Here is a 23,313-nt window from a genome sequence, read left to right as displayed (position 1 = left end):
GAAATATAATTGTTCCTAAATTTACCGTGAAAAAGTGAAATATTGAAAAGTTGGAGTCAAAGGTTAATTAGCCGCCCCCCCCCCCCCCCCCCCCCCAAGTTAGGAATTTCATGATTTGTGAAAAAAAAAATTTGGTACAGTGTAGGGAAGAATTCCTTTTTTGAACTATAGGTACAACCCCCCCCCCCCCCCCCCCAAGGAATTAGGTGCTTTTTTCCAATATTTCTCAGGATAAGTCTAGCCCCCCCCCCCCCCATTTCAATTTGCTTCCGACGCCAGTGCAATTTTTATAGTGATATTACATGTTACTTATAGTTATTGACTTTATAATAGTAATATTCATACATGTGAATAGGCATTTACTAGGTATATTTAATTCAGAATATATAGTGTCAATAGTGTTGGTATACAGTATAAAAAAGACAAGGAGTGACAAATAATAAGCACATTTAGGGAAGTTATAAAAAGCATACACCATAACACTGAAAACATGCATTTTCCTATTATACATGTAATGTTGTACATGCTATAGAAATAAATTGTGCATGCAATAAAAATATATTGTGCATGCTATAAGTTTAAATTTACAATCAAGTACACCCGCAATCTCTCTCTCTCTCTCTCTCTCTCTCTCTCTCTCTCTCTCTCTCTCTCTCTCTCTCTCTCTCTCTCTCATACACACATGCACACAGGATATGTGAGATGCTGAATATTGATCTTAGGTTTTAGCCTCATGACGTAACAGTCGGTCCTACGTCATTTTGAAGTGGATTTTGTTAGACCTGCACACTAAAACCGGCGCTTTTAACGGCAATGAAATACAATGGCGGATCCTGAAATTTATAGATTTCAGATGGAATTTTCGAGCACAGAGGTTCTTAATTTCTCCAGATCCTTTATATATACGATGCTACTGGTGGTTGGAAACATCCCAAGTTTGTCAAAAATAATAAATTTTCAGGTATTCCTCGATAAAAATATCGAGGTTCTTTTCAGCTCCCCCCCCCCCCTCCTTCTATAGCTTTTAGGATCAGTGTACCGGGTTTACGCCCCTTTTTTAATGATGTAAATAAACAAAATAATAAATACACACATTTTATAAAATCATCTAAAATATGATAGAGAAACATGACTGAAGCATACACTATATAATAGTAAGCATTATTTTTGTGAAAGAAATGATCCGCCAATTTTTTTTTCACTGTTGAATATGACGTCAGGGAAGGCGGAAGTGACGCTAAATTTACTCCCTTTTGTGCAGTGATGGCTTCGGTGCGGCTTTATGTTTCAAGTCTGTTATGTTCCACCGCGCTGGGAGAAAGATATCGCTATCTATAAGGTAAACAATGGTAGGTACACATGTAATCGGAAACGTAGATGTGTTGACATAGTATAGTGTACACGGCGATGCTGCACTATAGATCGATGGCTATCTTTTTACGATCGGGTTATTTCAGAGAGGGATTGGAAAATGCATCTTTGTTGCACATTGAAACAGGATATGTTAAAGAAACCGAAGAATATCTCTTAAACTGAATGATTGAAAGGACAGCCTGGAACTAAATTCAACTTGTGTAAAGGGGGGGGGGGGGGGTTAGTAAATCCTGGATTTACTAACCAAAGACATCTCGCATGCGCCCAATAGGGGTTAGCAAATCCTGGATTTTCTAACCCCAGAGAAAACCTGGGGCATGCGCCCAATAGGGGTTAGCAAATCCAGGATTTGCTAACTCCCTTTGTGAATCCTGAAGAATTTTTACTCAAGCACATAAAAAAAGAACTTAGATCACACCACCTACAAATCAACATTTACATAATATATTTTGTAATGAATAAATTCACTGTGTAAGAAATACATGACTGATTGTTTTAAACAAAAATCAATATCTACAGACATTTAATTTTTTTTATTGAATACATTTGTAATATAGATGATACTAAGAAATTTCTGTTTTCACATCAGTAAACTAAGGGCAATTAGTAATGCCCTGTTTAACATTGACTGTGAAAATCAGGGTTAGTTGATGAATTAGTAGTGACTAAGGCTACTTTTCACTGTTTCTCTAAATTCCAAGAATTAAAATAATTCCAAATTTAAATAATACTCTGTTTTATATATATTATCCTTGTCAAATAAAACCAAACAATTTATAACACTATCGTTATAGTATTGAAGATTGAATTTACAGCCAAACAAAATCTACAAAGTTAAAAAACAGTAGGCCCCCCTATATATTTCATCAAAAAACCCATGGATTACAATCCTCTCCTCTGCTTTCCTCTCCTTGGAGAAGAGGAGCGGATCGTAAACCATTCAGGCATTGGCTAGCAAAAATGCATGAACCCATATGTGCAATCAGAGACATAATTAACATATAATGTTATTTATATCTCTGGTGCAATATATTGATTGTACATTTATCTAAAACAAAATTTTTGAAGCCAAAAAATTTAAAATGTTATGTGGCAGGCAAGACATTTTTTTAATTCAAATTTGATATAGGGGGAGGGGGGATTAATAGTTAAAAAATGGAGTTATTTCCCTTAGAATAATTGCAATGAAATATATATTCATGCCAGCATTAAATTGACCTAATTATGCCAGATGCCTGAAAAACTAAATACAATTCTTTTAGCCATATTATTTAAAGATGTAGTTTGAATTGTACAAGAGTTTTTATTCATTAAGTATATCATAATTAATGCTATGACTTTTTGTAGAAACCGAGATGAACAATGGTAAGATATTTAATGGAGACACAGCTTGGTTTTCTTCCAGTGTGTCACAGAAAGTCAAGAATTTGTGGAGTAAGTCGATAATCAGAATTTATTACCGGTGTTATATAGTGCCTTTTCCCCCTAGCCATCTTTCCCCCCGGAAAAATGGCTATGTAGCAGATTTCCCCCCCGGAAAAATGGCTATAAAGCAGTTTTTCCCCCACGGAAAGCTGATTATAATAGCAAGTTCTCCCCATTTTTATCACCTGATTACCCCCACGGAAAACCTAGTATATAGTTGATTTTACCCCTTTTTTACATTCCGGTCATGTTTACGGTGGACCATTCGTGACAATAATTTGCAATAACTGATATGATATTAATTTCTGTAAAAAGGATAATTATGGCATTTATTAATATATAGAATAAAATACATGGTTTTTCAATCCCAAATATGAACTAGGGCACGCGCCTTCATAACATTCATGTGTCATCATCGTTTATTTCACCTGTTTTTTGGAACACCTTTTACACGGATTTCGGAATACCTCGGATCTTTTTAATCTAATCGATGCTTATCTACAGTTTTGACTTCGACGTTATGAACACCTGAGAACACATTTGTGTGAAAATATGCCAGTTTGGAACTTTAATTTTCCACTGTATTACCATCTATGTATTAGCTTCTCCCAGGAAACCAACTGACCAACCTTGACTAAATGTTGTAGAGGAAGGGAATAAAAAGTGGAAATGTATTACTCTCTCCATCCAAAAGGCTATCAATTTTAAATTAATACCGTTAGAATTGACGATCTTAAAAGCAATTATATACCGGTATTTCTTCTTCTAAATATCAAACGGGAGACAGAGTGCAATGATATGATAAGAAAATGAAATGTTTTAGTTTTACTTTGATTGATGGGGTTCTAAATCATGGGGAAGGGGTATTTTAATTGATTATGTATAAAAAGCATGTGTAAAGTACATGTACCAGTAAGTGTTTACAATTTTGTTTTAAAGTTACGCATATTCATATTTTTAAGCACATTTTTTACGGAATGCGAGATTTCATGATGTAAACATTTTTTTTTAAAAAATGAAATGTCTTCACAACCAGAACAATGTCGGCATCTTTGCTGGTTGCTTTGGAAAATGTGAAGTGGAGCCTGAACTAACCTTTAATATGTATATATTATCACTCACTATTTGCTAATTTTTCCACTTTTTAGTTTGCAACGTGATTTATAAATATACAATTTTGAAAACGATGCCATATAAAACAAGATATGCGTTTCATTTACCTTAAAATCTTATCATACTATTTGTCTCATATCTTTGCAATAAAGATTTACTTGTGTACCATATTATTTCTTCTAACAATGAAACAAGAGTAATTAAAAAAAAAAAAAAAAAAAAAAACCCAACACATCGATTGTGATGAGCTGACTTTTTTTTTTTTAAATATAAGCTTGTTCTTCTAAACAACTAACAAGTAAAAAAAGTCGTATGGTTATTTATTTTTTGGGAATAATGAACTTACCTGCGTACCTTTTTAAAAAATTTTGTTCGTAAATTTAAAAAGAAAGCAGAATTAAACGTAATTTTCAATCATTTTGATGAAGAAATATATGAGTGAGTGTGTATTTTTAAATGATGTTTCTACTTTTAAATGACCAGTAAAATATGTTCATGTGGTCATCTATAGTTTTTGAGATATGGGCCCTAAAAAATACATATTCTTTATAATTGGATTTCAGACATCATACTCGAAAACAACAAAGGCCCCTACCCTGCATGGGGGGGGGGGGGGGGGGGGTTGGCTAAAATTTTCAGTGTCATCTACTTGTGGTATACCACTATCACTGTGAAAATATGGTTAAGTGGTCATCTCTAGAATTTGAGATTCGGGTCCCTACTTATAGAACACTGTAACGTTTCTGAGTTCGATATGGGATTCGGCTGCTCTGCCTGAGCAAATCAAATAGAGAATTGGAATTGAATAGTCAATTTCCTCAATCACAGATTTTAATTTGAAATATGTACAGATATTATCCCCCGGTTCTCTGTGACTGTAAATTACAATTGTGTATGCGCTGCTCGGGGACAGGAGCGCACGCGTCGTTCCGGGACTGTAGCGTACTAACCACAGTCAACAAGCCAATTTGTATATTTATTTATTCCAATATACACCTAAAGTCTCGAAAGCCTATTACAGTCACGTTAGACTATAGACAGGTTAATCTAACCAACCTTTATTTCTTCCCTGGCTTCGATGTGTTGATGTTTCGGCCGTCAAACACAGACTCTCCGATCCTACTGAATTTCTCAGCTTATATACCCTTCAGGTATCATGTGACCAGCTGAGGATCGAATGGGATGCGTAAATGAAACCGGAAGTTAGTCAGCACAATTCTACCACAGGGAACCGAAGGGATATTTTTGATTTTGATTAAAACTGCACTTCAACACTATTCAATCATTATAATGGAGTTTTAAACATCGGGCCCTGAAACATCAAGAGCCCCTGCCCTGAGGGCTTAAATTTTCTTGTAAAACCAAGTATTTTTTTTTTTCAATTAATTACCTAAATTAAGTTCCATGTGTAACACACATGTTCAATTTTCAGCCATTGTCTATAAAAATTATAAATCGGCAAAACAAAACTTAACCTGTACAGATGAATGCAAATATATGCTACCTGGGAGTGTAAAAACATTGATTTAAATCCTTACTGGATTTCCATGAATATTTTTGGGAGTTGATTTTAATCAACTCTCCTATGCAGTTACTCTGACAAACCGAAAGTGAAACAGTGTTTGGACCAAAGCACAAATCATCGCCGCTGACAAGAATTAGTTCTTGAGAATAATTGGTAAATTCGAAATAATGTATGCTAAAGCATTGTTTTCAAGGAAACATATTTATAAATACCTTGAAAATAGTCAGATTTAAAAAAGTACGAAAAATTTAGATATTTTTGTAGTTGTATTTATTCATACGCCAGAGTTCAATACAGTCTCGTTCAACTCGAGCGTTTGGTTGAACGAGACGAGAGTTCAATACTGCTTGGATCCATAAATTCTCCAGAAATATTTTCTTTTACTAATACATAGTTTGATTGAATTTATTCTATTTTTAAATATTACTTAACATGATTCATATGGGGTTTTATCAACATTCTTGAGTTGAAAAAGTCCAAAAATTCATATTATTAAAATGTGCGTAATTCAAATACAGATTAGAAACTACCTGTACTTGTCTTGCAAAATAACATATCATTGATTGTAAAATATATAAACATTAATAAAATCAACTCCCATCAGTTATTCGGTACTTTGATTTATAAAATCTGAACCAAAAGCATGAGGGAGAAACCCTACTATGGGGGAAAAGCTACCCGGGGGGAAAGGGTACCATATAGGAGGTTTTCCGGGGGGAAAAGCTACTATGGGGGAAAAACTGCTATACAACACCGGTATTACTATAGAATCTTTTTATTTTATTGCTTCAAGCCAAGAGTTTTGGAGTACTTGGCATTTCTTTATTTGTTAGAATAAAGGCTTAGTGAATAGGTAGCGGTAGTAAATTATAAAATTAATAAGTGTAAAGAATCTGCCTATGGAAGTTTGAAGCTTGATTAATTAGATTTGTAAATTGATGTACTAGAATATCCAAACTAAAGGCTTGGTCAGACAATCGTTTCCACCCATAAAAGATTAATATTTTATGATGAATAAGATAAGATTTGAAAACAAAATGATATGTCTTTTAATAACAATTGAGCATTAAGCATTGAGCTGTTGTTTTAGAATGTATAAATATCTAGAGAAGGGAAACAGCTGATACAGTATTGGCTTAATTTGCTGTGTGTGAATTTTATCAATAATTGCTTTCATTGCAGAAAGAAATGGTGGACAGATGTCACCACTGGATTCAGCCATGTTCATTTTCAGTCGAGATTTCACTGCACTAGATACATTGCAGTGAGTAAAGCAATCAATACAATGTACTGCCAAATCTCTTTGCTTCCAAAAAAAGCCGCAATTAAAATTGTGGATATATACAAGTAAAAAACATTTTTCGTACCCGTAAAAAAGACAAGAGACATAGCATTTCTCCTCATTTTATTTCTTGTTCTGTCAGGATCTTCAGCAGTGAGGCCTACCTGGATGAGCACCTGGCTGTAATACATCCTATGTATATCTCTGACAGTGTCACCAAGGGATCAAAGACTGTCCTAATGCAGTACAAACTTCCTCCAGAAGAGGTGTACCAAGGTAGTTAATAGATGGGGGAAAATAAAGTTGTTGTTTTTTGGCCAAACTAATATCTAATATGGTAATCATGGGGGTGTGTTCCCCTTTTTTCACACATTTGATAATTGGGTATAGAACAATAGGTGTGAAATGTGTTGTGATAGCAATTATGATTTTGATCTGTGATTTACATGTACCTTGATTTTGACCTGTTTTTTATCGGCACATTAAACAAGAAAAATAAAAAGATTTCGTTGTGCTATATATGACTAATAAATATGCAAAAAAAAACCCAGCAATTTTTTAACAAAATAATATTTTGTGTTTTACGATTAATATAATATGTAAAAATATTATTTATAGGAAGAATATAGAGAGATTTTGTTGTGTTTTACGATTAATGATAATAATACAGAGGGTTCCACATAATCTGATAGCGGTTAATCGAATAATTCGGTTAATCTGATATAGTCTCAATTTTCGGGACCAGGCGAGCTTTAATGCTTTTTGAGCATGACAAAAATGAATGCCAAATGACACATCTATAATCTCTTGTCCATAATCCCTGAAAGTTTGAACTCAATATCTTTTACCGTTTATGAGGAGATCCCTGGACAAGCCGACCCTCTGAAAATCACTAAAACGTCATTATCTTAAGAACGGAAATGATGTCATCAAAATAAAAAATGTATTATAAGTTCATATCAATATCTATTAGATCTGAAAGTTTCATGTAAATCGGCCAAGCCATTTCCGAGAAATCGCGTGCACAAATTTTGTAAGAAAAAAATAATAACTAGAGCAAAGGTCGTTGCAAAGTAACGAGTGGGTCTTCCGTTAATGTCGAAAGTAGAGCTAGAAGTTCCTGTTAAAAGCAGAGTTCTTAAACCAATAACAAAAAGTAACTAAATTAAAAAGATAAAAAAATCTCTAAAAATTCTTGGTACCACTTAACAAAATCCAAATAATTGTGAGTATGAATTAACAAAAACCTTTACGATAACAAGAACGACATAACCAAAAACCAATCTGAATTAACAATTATCGAATTATTTTTGGTACAAAATAATTTAATTTTGAACCTTACGCTATTTTTTAAACCACAGAACACAGAATCAAAATTTCCCGAAAAATCAATTTTTAAACCCCAGTATCTTTGCAATGCATCATCTGATTTTAAAACGGTTTTCAGTTTTAAATTCAGCCTAATAAGTTCTGCAAAACAAATACCCTTTTTTAATTCAATCCAAAAATTCCATTTTTCTAAAAATTAGATTCAATTCCGGTTTCGACCGGAAGTGAAGAAATTTTTATTTCCAGCCTTATTACATAGGTAAAGTGACAAATGTATAATCTTGGAAACTTTCAAGCCTCTATCTTAAAGCGTTTTTAAAAAAAGCCTAGACAAAATTACTTGTTAAAAATTTAAAAAACGACGTAACGTAAAAACGGGAGTGTTGTTGTCATAAAAACTTTTCATGAGAGTCCACCGGATTTAGCAAGATTTTCTGTATTATTTTTAAATGTAGCAAATTCATCGAGTCCAAGTGGATCAGATGACGAATCTTTCAGTATCACTGAGGCATATAATAGCTTAGCACCATAATGAAGGTATTATCCTGGATTCAAAGAACAGCATTAACATACGAGGGTTGTCCAAAAAGTTCGTGGACAATCGCGTTTTTGTCATTTTAAAGGGGGTTATATATACATATTGTATATCTAACTCTTTTTCATAAGATTTCAAATCAAACTAAAGTGGTTTTGAATGTTTTTCATAGAAATAAACTAAAAATTTAAGTATCAAAGGGTCGCAGAAAGTACGCACGGCCCAGCGTAAAAATTGTTCGAACATTGTAATTGAGTTTTTAGATATGAGTACTTACAGTTTTTATAAAACATTTTAAAACTTCATTATTTTCTTTTGTGATGTAGACCGTATGCTGTACGTCATTTTCATACGTCATTTGAAACTATTTTCAAACTAGCAGAGGAGTTTTAATAGATATTACGGCAACAACATGTCTTTAAAAACGCATGAAAATGCGACGTCAGCTGACCGCACGGAACAGCGCGCAATCATAAAATTGTTTCGACTGAAGTAAATCACCGATAGAAACAAAACAAACGATGGTGGAAACAGGACAATCATCTAAATAGTTTGAGTTAAATTATCCACAAGTGGTAAAAGCGATATTTTGATAGAGTATGCGATTGTACCCTCTGACCAAACGGTGAATGCGGCATATTACTCTCAGGTAAACCCAGGACTACGACGTAATAGAAACGTCGTTATAATTCAACGTCACACTGGGCCGTGCAGCCTGTATAGGCAATGTATATATAATTATAACTCCAATACAAAAATGTACATATCTCTGATTTTTATACACATACATTATTATACCCTCTATGAAAATATTATAATACATTCCTGTTAATAGCGCCATTATTTTGAATAAAATTACATGTGTCCACGAACTTTTTGGACAACCCTCGTATTGTGTAAAACTTTAATCATACAATCAGACTCAAGTACCTTATATAGAAGTTCATCTATCCCACACGATTTCCTAGCTTAGGCCTTCGTTACAACCTTTCTGATTTCCTCTTTGGTACTCTGGTAATTTAGTGTGACGTTTGAATTCTACAATCTTATCACTCACACTTTGTGGTTCATCATCGCTAATGCTATGCTTGCAGTTATTTTCTTGCCCACAAGTTTGGTGGTTTACGCCACAAATTCAACGGTTATCAATACATGGTATCATATTTCAGAAACATTTACTTAGGAAAGGCAATTATTTAATGAAAACACTACGCAATATGTTCATATTGAAAGAAAAAAAATGAAAATTCTCAAGAAGAATTCAATATTTTAAATCAAAGAACATTAATGTCATCATGCCCCCCTTCGAAGAAGGGAGGGCATATTGCTTTGTTGCTGTCTGTCAGTCGGTCTGTCTGTCAGTCAGTCGGTCCACCAACAGTTTCTGTTCATTTTCTTCGCAGAAGATGAACGTATTGAAATCAAATTTGGTATACAGGTTTATCATGATAATATCTAGGTCAAGTTCGATATTGGGTATGATCGAGCAATTTTCGACAGAGTTAAGGCCCTTGGACGTAGAAAAATTCTAGTTTTTTGCAGTTTCCGCTCATTTTCTTCGCAGATGTTGAACGTATTGAAATCAAATTTGGTATACAGGTTTATCATGATAATATCTAGGTCAAGTTCGATATTGGGTACGATCGAGCAATTTTCAACAGAGTAATGGCCCTTGGACATAGAAAAATTCTAGTTTTTTGCAGTTTCCGCTCATTTTCTTCGCAGAGGATGAACACATTGAACTGAAATTTGGTATACAGGTTTATCTTGATAATATCTAGGTCAAGTTTGATATTGGGTATGATAGAGCAATATTCGACAGAGTTATGACCCTTGGACTAAGAAAAATTCCAGTTATTTGAAGTTTACGTAAATTTTCTTTGTGGATGTTTCCAAGGGAGGGGGGCATAAGTGTTTCACAAACATCTCTTGTTTTTTGTATGTGTGCTTGTACAAATAATGTTTTTTTTGTTTTTTGTCAATTACCCTGTTTTATGAAACAAACTATAGCAATGAAGCAATTATCTCACCTGGTCAAATTCCCGTTTCACACACATTTTTTTTTACGGTATACCAAATTTTCAAATGTGTGCAAAACGGGAACAAACCCTCATGAGTTTGGTGTGAGTCGATCAACCTTATCAAAACAGAAGCTAAGTCTGAGCAAACATGCAGCAAAGGCAAACACTGGGTTCCATAGGGGTGTGCCTTCTGTAAAGTTGTGTCTAGTTAAAAAACTCTAGTTGTTATTGTACAGCCATATGCAATGCTTTCCTACCAACATTGTATTTTGAATTCATCCCCTTACGGCCATCTCGATCAATAAAAAAAAAATGGCCTAAATTCAAGCAACATACCAGAATTTTGTCAAGGGCTATTTAATTTCATTAAGTGAATTTAAAAAGAGGAAAATTAATTTTCAGTGCCATTGATATTGGGAAAAATTAACATGGAGCATGTACAGTAGTTTTGAAATTGGTATGTTTTATTTATCACAGCAACTAAAGACAAACAAGTTTACAAATGGGACAGAAACTCGGACCTGAAGAATGAACAACAGCAAGTACGTACCATGATGGCTATTGATGCATGTCTAACTGATTTCTAGTAATCTTTTAAACATAGCATTTTAGTACGATTTGAGTTATAATACACTTATTTAATTATACCCCATGCAATAGGTTGTGAGGAGTATAATGTTTTTTAGCCATCAGTCTGGAGTTTTTTTGTAAGCACAACTCCTCTGAAACAGCTGCATGGAATTTGTGAAACTTTGTAGATACTTGGGACACAATGTGTACATATGCATATTATCAGAGTCCAATTTGGATTCCATTATTTTTGTGGGAATTTTGGCTTAGAACTTTGGCCATATATTGAATGTAGACAGTTTGTAAGCGCAACTTTTCTTAAACCGCTGTATGGAATTTCGTTAAACTTTGTATGTACACAATATGTAGATGTGCATATTACCATGAAATTCAGACCCCATTATTTTTCCGTGGATTTTTACACTTTTGTTGTTGTTAAAGACAAAAGTATAGATATCCAAACTTGCATGCAATTTTGATGTGCTGATTTTAGGAGTTTTGGTCATTTTATAATCAAATTATTTTGTGTATTTATGCATACTCTGACATTTATTTTGTGTAGCATCGTCAACTAATGAGGTGGTGTGGGGTATGTGAGCTTTTTAGGGCCCCACTCTGCGGGCATCCAATAGTGATCAGTCTGTCCGTCCATCCATCCTTTTATCTGTCCATCCGAGATCTCTTGTCCAGAGCATTTTTTCTCTCCCCTTGGCCCAATCTGGTTCATACTTCACTTACAGAGCACCTTTGGGTAAATAATGTGCAGTGACCTTGAATCATGTTTATAGGTCTAAGGTTAAGGTCGTAGCAGAATTGTATGAAAAATTCTTGTCTGGGGCATATCTTCTTTCCCCTTAGTCCAATCTGGCTCATACTTCACTCACAGAGTACCTATGGTCAAAGGGCGTGCAGTGACCTTAAATGGAGTTTGTAGGTCAAGGGTAAAGGTCATATCAGACCATGAAAAATTTCTTTTTTAAGGGCATATGTACTCTCCACTAAGCCCTATTTGGCTCATACTTCACAAAAACAGGGCTTTTGAGTAAAGGGTGTGCAGTGACCTTGAACCAAGTTTCAAGGTCAAATGTGAAGGTCATAGCAGAATTGTATGAAAAATCCTTGTGCAGAGCATGTCTTCCCTCCCTTTGGTCCAATCTGGCTCATACTTTACCCACAGGGTGCCTTGATCAGAGTATGCAGCAACTTTGAATGATGTTTGTAGGTCAAGTGTCAAATTCATATCAGATCACACAGAAATCCTTTTTTAAGAGCATATGTACTCTTCACTTCACCCTATTTGGCTCATTCTTCACTTAAACAGAGCTTTGACTTTGAACCTAGTCGATGTGAAAGTCATAGCAGATCTGTTATAATCAGTTTTTGACCATAGATAATTTTCCATTTGCTTAATCTTGCTCAGGTTAAACAAAAATGCCTGTATGTAAGGGGTAATAAGATTGATCTAAAAGTTCAATGCCAGCTGGAAAATTTTCAAGTAATACGTCAAGGTCAAAGCAAAATTCTTTGAAATGCATCATATTATTGTCCATTATTTAAGCGGGGCCCTTAGAGATGGTCACTCAATGTTGTCTAGTTTAATCTGCTTTAATTTGACAAGAGAGTTCTGCTGTTTGATTGGTATTACTGATATGGGCAAGAAACAAATGTCCTTACATTTGAAAAAGAATACCTGGGATTAAATTGCATAATCTGAAAAATTAAGTTTGAAGATGTTATGTAACACAAAATTTTAATTCATATGAAGAAAATAGTCATGGTTAGATTAAGATTTCATTGCATTTTTGTACATAATACACCTGCAACAATATACCGGTACAGGGTTTTTTCCATCACCATTCAATTTTGAAATTCACAGGTACTGGGGTATATACATGTACATTGTTTTCCAGGTCAGAACAGGCAGACAGACTTGCAGAAGAGCAAAGTTGTGTCTGGATGAAAATACGGGCAATGAATCTGAAGGAGCCAAAACCAGAAGAAGACAGGGACCAAGTTACACAGACAGTGAAAATGACAGTTCTGTCACCATGACCACAGAGAGACAGCAGTCAGCTGTCGTGCCAAGGGAAGTGCCAGGTACACAGATTTATGTTATTTAATATTTACTTTTATTAGTTTATTTCCTCATATAAACCTATAAAAGAAGAAAACTTATATTTCTGTGTGAACAAGAGGTCATATTTTTGATTTCCTCATATGAACCTATAGATGAGAAAAACTTTCATTTCTGTGTGAACTTCTTAGCAGGTCAAGAGGTCATATTTTTATGTCACAATGATCATCGCAAAAGCTCATGGTTTGACTGTTAATGTTGCATTATTATAAACATAAAAACATGGTTATATTCTTAAGGCCTAAAAAAAAAGTTGTATGTTTAGGGTAACCCGACTTAACCTACAAAAATGCCCCGATCCTACCATTTTTAGATGTCTGTTTTTATCCGATTGTGAATTTTATATTATTTTTATTAAAAAATCTGTTTTTAAATATGACACAAACAAACATTCTTAGGATTCATGCAGAAAAAAATATGAAAAAATAAAAAAAAATCCCTACCTACCTAATTTTTTCATCAGTGTTACCCTAAACACACAAATTTTTTGATAGGCCTAATTATGAGCAATTTGACTTTCTAAAGGGTAAATATAAGTAATTAACAACAATATTAACAAGAGGCCAATTGGAATTATGAATAATGAAGTCAGTTTTTCATACAGATGTGAAAGAATAGAGAAGAAGATTTTTAAAATATGCATTAACACTATATTGCCCCTGCCCATGTCCTGAACTCCTGACCCAGGGGCCATGAATTTCACAATTTTGGAAGAGTGGACATCATAACCATGTACAATGTATTCAGTTTTTTGCCCACATGTGTGGGAGTAAAGATGAAGATTTAAGATTTAATACATTTTTACTATATGGCAATATTGGCCCCACCCTAGAGCCCGAACCCCTAACACAGGGGTCACGAATTTCACAATTTTGGTAGAGGGCATCATGGACATTATAATCATGCATTTAGTTTTTAACAAATGTATATGGGAGAAGAGAAGATTTTCTAAGATTTAATACATTTTAACTGTATGGCCATATTGGCCCCACCCAAGAGCCTGAATCCCTGACCCAATGGCCATGAATTTCACAATTTTGGTAGAGGGCTTCATGGACATCATTAGAGCTGCCAACCCTTACTATTTTGGCGTAAGGCTTACGAAATTAGCGTATAAAATCCGCCTTACGATTTTTCTTTTTATTCTTCCGATTTCGTTTTTTTTTTATCAAGATCTGAAATACCGGAATTTTTATGTCCGTCCGTCTACAGTTTTACTATTATAATACCGAGCGCAGCGAGAGGCGGGCACAGCCCGCCTCGCAAAGCGAGGATTAATGGTAACACGTATATATATGAAAATCAGTGAATAATGAAATTTGAATCAGGGGTACTTAGGCCAAAAAAAAATTCTTCCAGTCCTGGGCGCCGCCATATTGGCAGCCATTTTGTTTTTAAAAAGTTAGTTCGATCATTGATTGACTGGTACTTATCAATGTTTATTGCCCCTAAACTCCATTAAAATTTTCTAGTGTTTCAATAAAAGGTAATTTGAATTAAAAGAAATAAAAGAGGACACCAGATAAGTTTAAATAGTGCTTCAATCAAGAAACATGACTAATTCTATGTATATCTTATTAAATTATCAGATGGAAAATTATAAAAACATTAACATCAAGGAACTGATCTTTTAGATACTGAGTAAAGTATTCTATTTTATTACCACGGCATTTATGTGAATTAAATTGATAAACAATGAAAGAAGAAATAAAAAAAAGTTCGGAATAACGTAACTCTCTTCGGCCATTTCCGAAGACAAAACGTGTACGTTTCACGTATGAAGCATGACATCATAATTTGTTTTCCCTTGGACTGAAATGTCACATTTTTATTGGTTTAAACATAGCACGTGATTGCCTCATATATCTCTATATTTGTTCTGTGAGAAATAATATTAGGCAATATGGCCGTCATTGGTCGACGCTTCGCTTACTCATTTTGACATTTCTTAGTATTTAATACATAAACCGCATGCCGTAAGTTCTAAAAGTATTTGGAGTAGTTGCCCTTTGAAATTCTTTAAAATTAGAGTAGTTGCCCTTAGAATATTGACGTCACATTGTTTTGTCTGGAGCAGAACAAAATGGCAGCGTCGAAATTTGTTCAAATCTCTGCAGAGGAAAGGGAGAAAACATTTAAAATTGAATAGCAACAAAACATTTTAAGTAAACATGGCTAAAGCAAAGATTTTTAAAGAGTATTTGAAAGGTGAGATTGAAAATTTTGCAGAGTTTAAATGAGTTAAATTGGACGATATGTTAGGCATCTTGTACATGGCTTTGCGTAGATAATCGCTATTTGTGAATAAATATGTCGCTTGATAGTCCTCGGGAAAACAAAACACTTATTAGGTTAGTTACTGACTCACTACGGAAATATATTGGGTTGATCAATCTCATAGACGGCTCGGCTTCGCCTCGCCATCTATGAGATTGATCAACCCAATATATTTCCGTAGTGAGTCAGTAACTAACCTAATAAGTAATAGTAGACTGAGCATGCGACGTTTAGTTAAACTTTTGCTAATGATTTGAGTAGGCAACCAGGCGGATCCTACTGTGTCCGTTTCAAATAAACTTTGTTCTACAAAAATCAAACTGCACTGTGTTAAATTTGCGCTCGGTCCAACGGTCACACCGTTTACATATTAAATATTGTCATACTCTCTACAGCTCTTACTTGTATCTCGTCTCGCTTATAGAAGGCCGATATTTTCAATCACATTCATGTGAAAGTTTTATCGTAAACAAAATGGAACCCGCCGAAACGTCCACGTTGAAAAGGAAAGCCAGCGCGGATGAAAATAACAATACTCCCCCTAAAAAGAAGACACAATGGAACCAAAAGTATAAAGAGGACTACCATGTTAAATACGACTGTATTTTGAAATCGGGAAAAGGTATTTTTTATGCCAAGTGTGTGGTTTGTGGCGTTGACTTTAACATTTCACACGGGGGAGAAAACGATGTAAAGAAGCATATAAAAACAATTAAACATCAACAAACTTGTAAAAGTGCCTGTTTATCTAAGAAAATGGACAATTTTTTTGTTAAAAAATCCGACTCTTCTGGAACAACGAAATCGGAATGTTTATTTACGTCATTTATAATTGAACATAATCTTCCAATAAGTATTGCAGACCACGCAACAAAACTTTTTCCTAGAATGTTTCCCGACTCTGAAATGGCAAAAAAATATAGCTGTGGCCGCACTAAAACTTCAGCAATTATAAACGAAATGGCAAATAATGTTAGACAATGCATGGTATTAGATTTAAATGGGAAAGCCTACACTGTATCAACAGACGGGAGTAACGATGTTGACATGAAACTTTATCCAATTGTGCTAACATATTTGGATGAAAAACTTTCAAAAAATGTTAATTGTCTTTTATCTGTTCCAAACTTAGAAGGAAAATCAACAGGTGAAAACATTGCGAATTTAATGTGTAGTGAACTTAAATTAAATGGACTTGACATAAAAAACTGTGTTTCACTTAGAGTGGACAATGCCAATGTAATGATTGGAAAGAAAAAAGGAGTAGCAGGATGTTTGCTTAAAAAAAACAACAAAATGATTATTCGTGGGTGCCAATGTCATCTTATTCATCTGGCTGCTGAAAAAGCAGCAAAAACTTTGCCTTATCAATTCAATGAAATTTTAGTTGATTTATTTTATTACCTAGAAAAATCAGCTAATAGAAAACAAGAACTTGCAGAATTTCAGATCTTGAATGATAGTCAGATACAGAAACACAAAGAATACTGAAACATGTCTGCACAAGATGGTTATCTATGGGTGTGTGCCTCAGTAGACTTATTTAAAAATGGGTCCCATTGCGAAAATATTTTGAATCCAAAATGAAAGACGATGACAAACATAAAAGTGATACAAAACAAAAAAAAGATATGAAACAGGTCAGTGAATCGAATGAAGTTTGTGGACAAAATGATGGTAGTAAAAGCAAGACTTGTACCAAACAAAAATGTTCAAACGGTAGAGAAAAATCTTCAGTGCAGAAACAACAGACTGTTCTTTGTTTTGCAAGTCAAACAAGCTCAACATCTGTAAAGATAACGAATAAATCAATTCCAAAGTCTGATGTTGGTAAAGGAACTGGATTACAAGAAGAAAACAGAACTTATATCCTGGAACAAAGGCTATACAGACTTTTGTCATCTAGACGTTGTGCGGTGTATGCTGTGTTTTTGCAGAAATGTGTCCAGGTGTTTGACAAATTTAATACTATGCTTCAGACTGAGGAGCCTTTAATATACAAACTGCAGCGGATTCTATTGTCTCTTTACAAAGAAATTTTACAAAGACTTATTAAACCTGGCTGTATTGCTAAAGAAGAAAATATTTTGCGGATGGATTACAAACATAAGGATGACCAATTTCCCAATGAAAGCCTAGTAGTAGGGTATGAGGTGAAACCATTCCTAGAAAAACTTTAACAAATTGGAAAAGATGAATTTTATGGACATGTTCGGGAATACTATGTGACAGCTTTGGATTACATGAAACAAAAATTGCCCTTGTCAGATGTTACCCTAAAACATGCAGAAGTAGCTGATATTGAGAAAAGGAGTGATCAGTCCTTTGATTCTGTGGTGTATTTTGCAGATAAATTGGAACTAGCGCGCATAATGGAATATGCCAGCAGGGCAGTTGCTATTCATTTAAAAAGAAAGAGGGGACTACAACAGCAGAACTGATGAATAATCTTCAAACAGAATTCAATTCCTACCAGTCTGATAAATTGTCAGAAGTAGACTTGAGTTTACCCATCACTGAGTGCTGGTGTGCTATTGGGCTGATAAAAAATGAGTTAGGAGAATTGAAATTCAAAGTACTTTCAGAATTAATGAAGTCTATACTATGTATTCCTCACAGTAATGCGGGATGTGAGCGAGTATTTTCGTTAGTTCGGAAGAACCACACCGATTTCAGAGGATCCATGAAAACTTCAACACTAGAATCAATCCTTGTTAACAAAATGAACATGTCCTCCAAAGGAAAACTGTGTTATCAACAGCAATTCACTGAGGAATTCATTAAAAGGGCAAAGAGTGCCACCTATGTGTCTTTATCACAATAGGTTTAATGCTGTTTAATTTTTTTAAACAAAATATTGAGCTATTGACATGAAATAATTAGAAACTAAACATGCTTAATATTATAAAGTTCTGACCATGTGGTGTTTGTGCTATTATTATTAAAAAAATGTTCAATATATTTGTTTTATCTGTTTTATTTGATTTTATTACATACTTAGTAATAAATACAGGTTTTTTGCACATGTGATACAGATGACATCACAAAATCCGTATCGGCCTCCGGGGCTGATACAGGTTATCAGCCCTCCAGGGCTGATACGGATCCGTATCCCACCCCTTGCGGAACTCCTCTGCCTTTTTTCGCTTCGGCATTTTTGCATGTTTACAGACGAAAAATAAAACATTTTCAGTTACAGTCGACATTTTTAAGTGCAGTTGAAAACTTCAAATGCTAGCAAATGTTTTAAAACTTTTAAAACCTGATGAAATTCCGTTCTGTAGCTTCATGTTTGTTAAAACAAGAAGAACTCATATTTTTATTAAATACATGTACATGTCCAGACTTTTTTCAAATGATATGAATAATCAATTTGTTCAAGTTGATGGGTTTTCTTTTTAAATTTATTACTAAGTATGTAATAAATATAATAATTATAGATACCCTTTTCCATATCACAGCCTGTATCAGCCCTCGACCAATATCAACCCTCGGACCTTCAGCCCTCGGGCTGATATTGGAGTCTCGGGCTGATACAAGCTGTGATATGGAAAAGGGTATGTATTATTCTCTATATACAGTGGGGTCATTTATAAATTAAATTGAGACTAGAAATATGCTTCAAATTGCACCAATTGCATGTCCATTTACAAAAAATTTACACCCGGACCCCCGCCTTACTATTTTTTATTTTTAAATGTTGGCAGCTCTGCATCATAACCATGCAACCAGTTTTTTCCTCACATGTGTGGGAGTAGAGAAGAAGATTTTTGAAAATTTGGCTTTTTTTGCATATTTGGCCCCACCTGTGGTGCCCAGGGGTACCATGGTAGAGCCATGAATTTCACAATTTACCGTAGATTCCTCTTATCATTAAGATGCCTCACATTAAATATGGTAACAATTGGACTTGTAGTTTTTAAGAAGTTAAAAATGTAAAATTGTTAACGCACGACGACGGACGAAAACGGATAGCAATAGGTCACCTGAGTTTATTCAGGTGACCTAAAAATTTCACTGGGATAAGGACTTGGTTGGCATGTGATAAAATCTTTTGAAAAGCTTCCTTAATATCATGGTGAATATTTAACATAGTTATTTATTTCTTAAACAACATTAATTCAAAAATTTGAGAGAGCATTCTAATATATGCTTAATGCAATTCATGGCTTTTAAATTCAGATGCATAAAGGCTTCTGTTGATCTTATTAAAATACAAAAAAAGTACTAGTATTGTTTTAAAATGTACATTGAAAGGACACATTTAAGTACACCAAAGCTACCAATCGTGAAATTGTGCACAATCTTCATTTTTAATTGCAGAAGATATGTGCCATATTGATGATATTCCCAAAATAACTGGTGTGTTAGAGGAATTTATTCCAGGAAAGAATGGCTGTGAAGTTTTTAAAAAGTGAGTTAACATTTCGTCTGATGGATTAAGAAGACTACATTGTGGACCCAGAGATGGGATTATAAACTGTTTTTCATTGTTTCAAACTATAACATTATCTATGGAGGCAGCTACAAATGTCCATGATCACAGAATATTCATTTAAAAGCACTACAAACAATATTAACTGACAAAGAATACCTTTATACGGATGAATTTTAAAATTTTTCTTGTAACCAAGTCTGTGCATTACTGGTAATGTCTTTTTAAAAGATTGATATCATTATTTGATTTGTCATGCACACAAGCATAATACAGTGTATACATATTTTTGTGAAACAAATGTTTTAAAAAATGTAAACCAATTAATTCATAACTTTTTTTATTGTAACAACACATTTCAGACATTTTCATTTTTTATGTTGCATGCTGTTTCTCAAAACTGTGAATAAATAGACAGCACTATATAATACATGTGATTTCATTTGTATAATTACCATATCATATCCATTTCTTTTTTGTGTGTCACAAGATTTGCTAAAATGCGAAAAAAATGTAGCATTTTTAATTTGCATCAGTCATTTTTTGTGATTTTAAAATTTCTCACAGAACATAATTACAAGATTTTTCTGCGTATTCAATATTTTGAGATTTAAATTATCAGATATACCGTATGAACCTATTATGAATTGCAGTATATTTTTTACATAATCCTTATATGGAAATAAATAATAAAATTAAAAAAAAAGAAAGAATTCAATTGTTGTTGTTGTCATGAATGACCCATTTTAGATTTAATATTTTAGGTTCCTATTAAACAAAATTTACTGATACTTCAAGCAATGTATTTATCTTGCCAAAATATATAGAAGATATCTATATTGTGCAATTTTATATTTGCTTTATCCAACGAGTTGAAATGGTGTATATTTTCGCGAGGCTTGCCGAGCTAATTTAACCATTTCAACGAGTTGGATAAAGCAAATATAAAATCACACAATTATAGATGTTCTATTTATCTCATACAACTTGATTTATATCATGAAGTTTTTGAGACAATCCCTTATATATGACCCAATTTTTTTTCAAAGATTAAATGATGATGCAACGTTGTGTTATGTGGTTATTGTGCCCTTGTGCATTACAATTTAGTATGTCATTTCGGAGATAAGTATAACTATTTTGAAGTAAAGTTTCACTGAAATAAACCTTGAAATAATTTTTTATCTGTAAATGATTTTTCTTAGAGCTTAATCACTTTATTAATTAGAGCTTAATCACTTTATTAAATGGGAATACTGATTAGAAGACTTGAATAATCAAGTTTGTTGACATACACAAAAGTTGCGAATGCTCGCTTGTTTGAATTGACTGGAACCATTAACAGTTGTTGATGTTTTATAAAACAAACACCAGCCTAATAATTCAAAGACTAAAGATGCTTACTGGTGGTGAAATAAAAGACTTGGGAGACATTATTTAGGTATGTTCTTTTTATAGAAACAGAACGAAAGCGCTCTGTTTTCATCCAGTCTGGATGAACTCCTTGATAGCTAAGTTAGCTAGGCCTAATGCGATTTGAAATTTTTTAAACTACACAGTTATGTGTTTTCCTTCATAATCGTAATTCAATTCTTCGATAAAATCCATTTTTAATCAAGTTTTGGTAGTAGATATACAGAGTGTCCCAGAATATCTGATACCATTTGAAATTCGCAGAAATTGAATATTATTTGGCCAAAAATTGTATATTGTACGAAAGACGAATTGGCCCACATTAAAAAATATTTTTATCTTGTAAGTACGAGAAAAGATCTCGTTATTGTGAGTTAATTATTTTGAAATAACGAGAAAAGATCTTGCAATAATGAGAAAAGATTGCGGAATTATGAGTTAATTTTCTTGTTATTACGAGAAAAGATCTCGTTATTACGAGTTAATTTTCTCATTATTACGAGAAAAGATCTTGTTATTACAAGTTTATTTTCTCGTTATTGCGAAAAAAGATCTCGTTATTACAAGAAAAGATTTTTTATTAAATGGTGCATTTCTGAAAAGACCTCCAAGTCGACTGGTTCACCCTTTCAGTTTACCTTTTTCTTTCAAGAAACGTTAATTCAATTTTGATTACTTTAAATAACAACGGCAATTATTCATTAAATTGTACATAAAATGATTGGATTTGACATTTTATCTTGTATGAATAAGTGGAAAGAACTTCATGTAATTTTACTTTTCATCTTAAATATTATAATCCTACATCAAAGTAAATACCAGGTATTCCTAGTTGTAAAAACACAATTTTATTTGTTACAAATATGACTTAATGACTATATAGTTTCAATCATGGATATAGAGGCTTTACCCGAATTCTATGTTCATACACAACCTATATGTATATTGAAAATATTAATTGATTTTGTATAATAACATTTTGGAGTCTGAAAACAAATTACATGTATTCTTCTTATTAATACATGTAAATACATGTAGTTCCATTAAATTAATTAATCTGCTTCGCTGTTTCTTCTGAAATTTCTTGGATCGATTTTATATCAAATTTTGTGTATGCTTTTAAACGATGATTATGCTAAGTATGTGTATAATAAAAGACATTGCAGTAGTTCATACACTTCACATGAAGGGAATAGAACAATGAAACGCGCCATTTTAAATTGATCTTTTCTCTAAATAACGAAATAATTAACTGGTAATAACAAGATCTTTTCTCATTATTACGTGATCTTTTTTCATAATAATAAGTTAATTAACTCGTTATTACGAGAAAAGATCTTGTAATTACGAGAAAAGATCTCGTTATTATGAGAAAAGATCTTTTCTCGTAGTAACGAGATAATTAACTAGACTAAGTAATAACGAGATCTTTTCTTGTAATTACGAGATAAAAATATTTTTTTATGTGGCCCTATTTATCTTTCATAGAATTGTGACTCCAATAAAAAGTAAAATCTTTTAATTATTTTCCATTAAAAAGGTTGGGAGAACAATGTGCTAGTTTATAAGAATTATGATGTTGCAGAATTGTATCATATGTTTTTGGTTGAATTTTATTTTAATCAAGATAAATCAAACAAGGGAGCAGGCATCTTCTGTTTTAAACTGTATTATCAAACACAGACTCCTGATATAGTTGTATGAATTATGAAAAAAGAATACCCTGGGGAAAACCAACTCAACAAGCAACAGATTCTATATAAATTGTGTGAATTCAGATTTGAGAAAATGGCTGTATTGAGGAATTTTACTCATCAATTTGATGTTTTCATTGATAAAAAGGACAACATTTAAAGCATTCTCTTTAAAGAACTATATAT

At 33.4% G+C, this 23,313-nt stretch overlaps 1 protein-coding gene and 1 pseudogene across 5 annotated transcripts in view; both read left to right on the top strand.

The window, feature by feature from the left end:
* The window catches only part of LOC105346351 (telomere repeats-binding bouquet formation protein 2), a 51,298-nt gene extending 30,566 nt beyond the window's left edge, over positions 1 to 20,732 (top strand). For 3 of the 5 annotated variants that reach the window (XM_034470486.2, XM_034470487.2, XM_066087052.1), the window contains 6 exons: positions 2,722 to 2,808; positions 6,620 to 6,701; positions 6,862 to 6,995; positions 11,082 to 11,146; positions 13,085 to 13,271; positions 19,909 to 20,732. In XM_034470486.2, the coding sequence (XP_034326377.2) occupies positions 2,730 to 2,808; positions 6,620 to 6,701; positions 6,862 to 6,995; positions 11,082 to 11,146; positions 13,085 to 13,271; positions 19,909 to 20,003 (642 nt within the window). In that variant the 5' untranslated portion in view covers positions 2,722 to 2,729 and the 3' untranslated portion in view covers positions 20,004 to 20,732. The remainder of the gene's footprint in view (positions 1 to 2,721; positions 2,809 to 6,619; positions 6,702 to 6,861; positions 6,996 to 11,081; positions 11,147 to 13,084; positions 13,272 to 19,908) is intronic. The other 2 variants (XM_034470488.2, XM_034470489.2) reach the window with 2 other exon arrangements.
* Positions 13,278 to 18,027, top strand: LOC136276097 (uncharacterized; annotated as a pseudogene).
* Positions 20,733 to 23,313: the final 2,581 nt, after the last annotated feature.

Source organism: Magallana gigas, chromosome 6, assembly GCF_963853765.1.
Source record: "Magallana gigas chromosome 6, xbMagGiga1.1, whole genome shotgun sequence".
Taxonomy (NCBI): Eukaryota; Metazoa; Mollusca; class Bivalvia; order Ostreida; family Ostreidae; genus Magallana; species Magallana gigas.
Note: the sequence above shows the minus strand (reverse complement) of the source record. Positions and strands in the feature narration are given on the sequence as shown.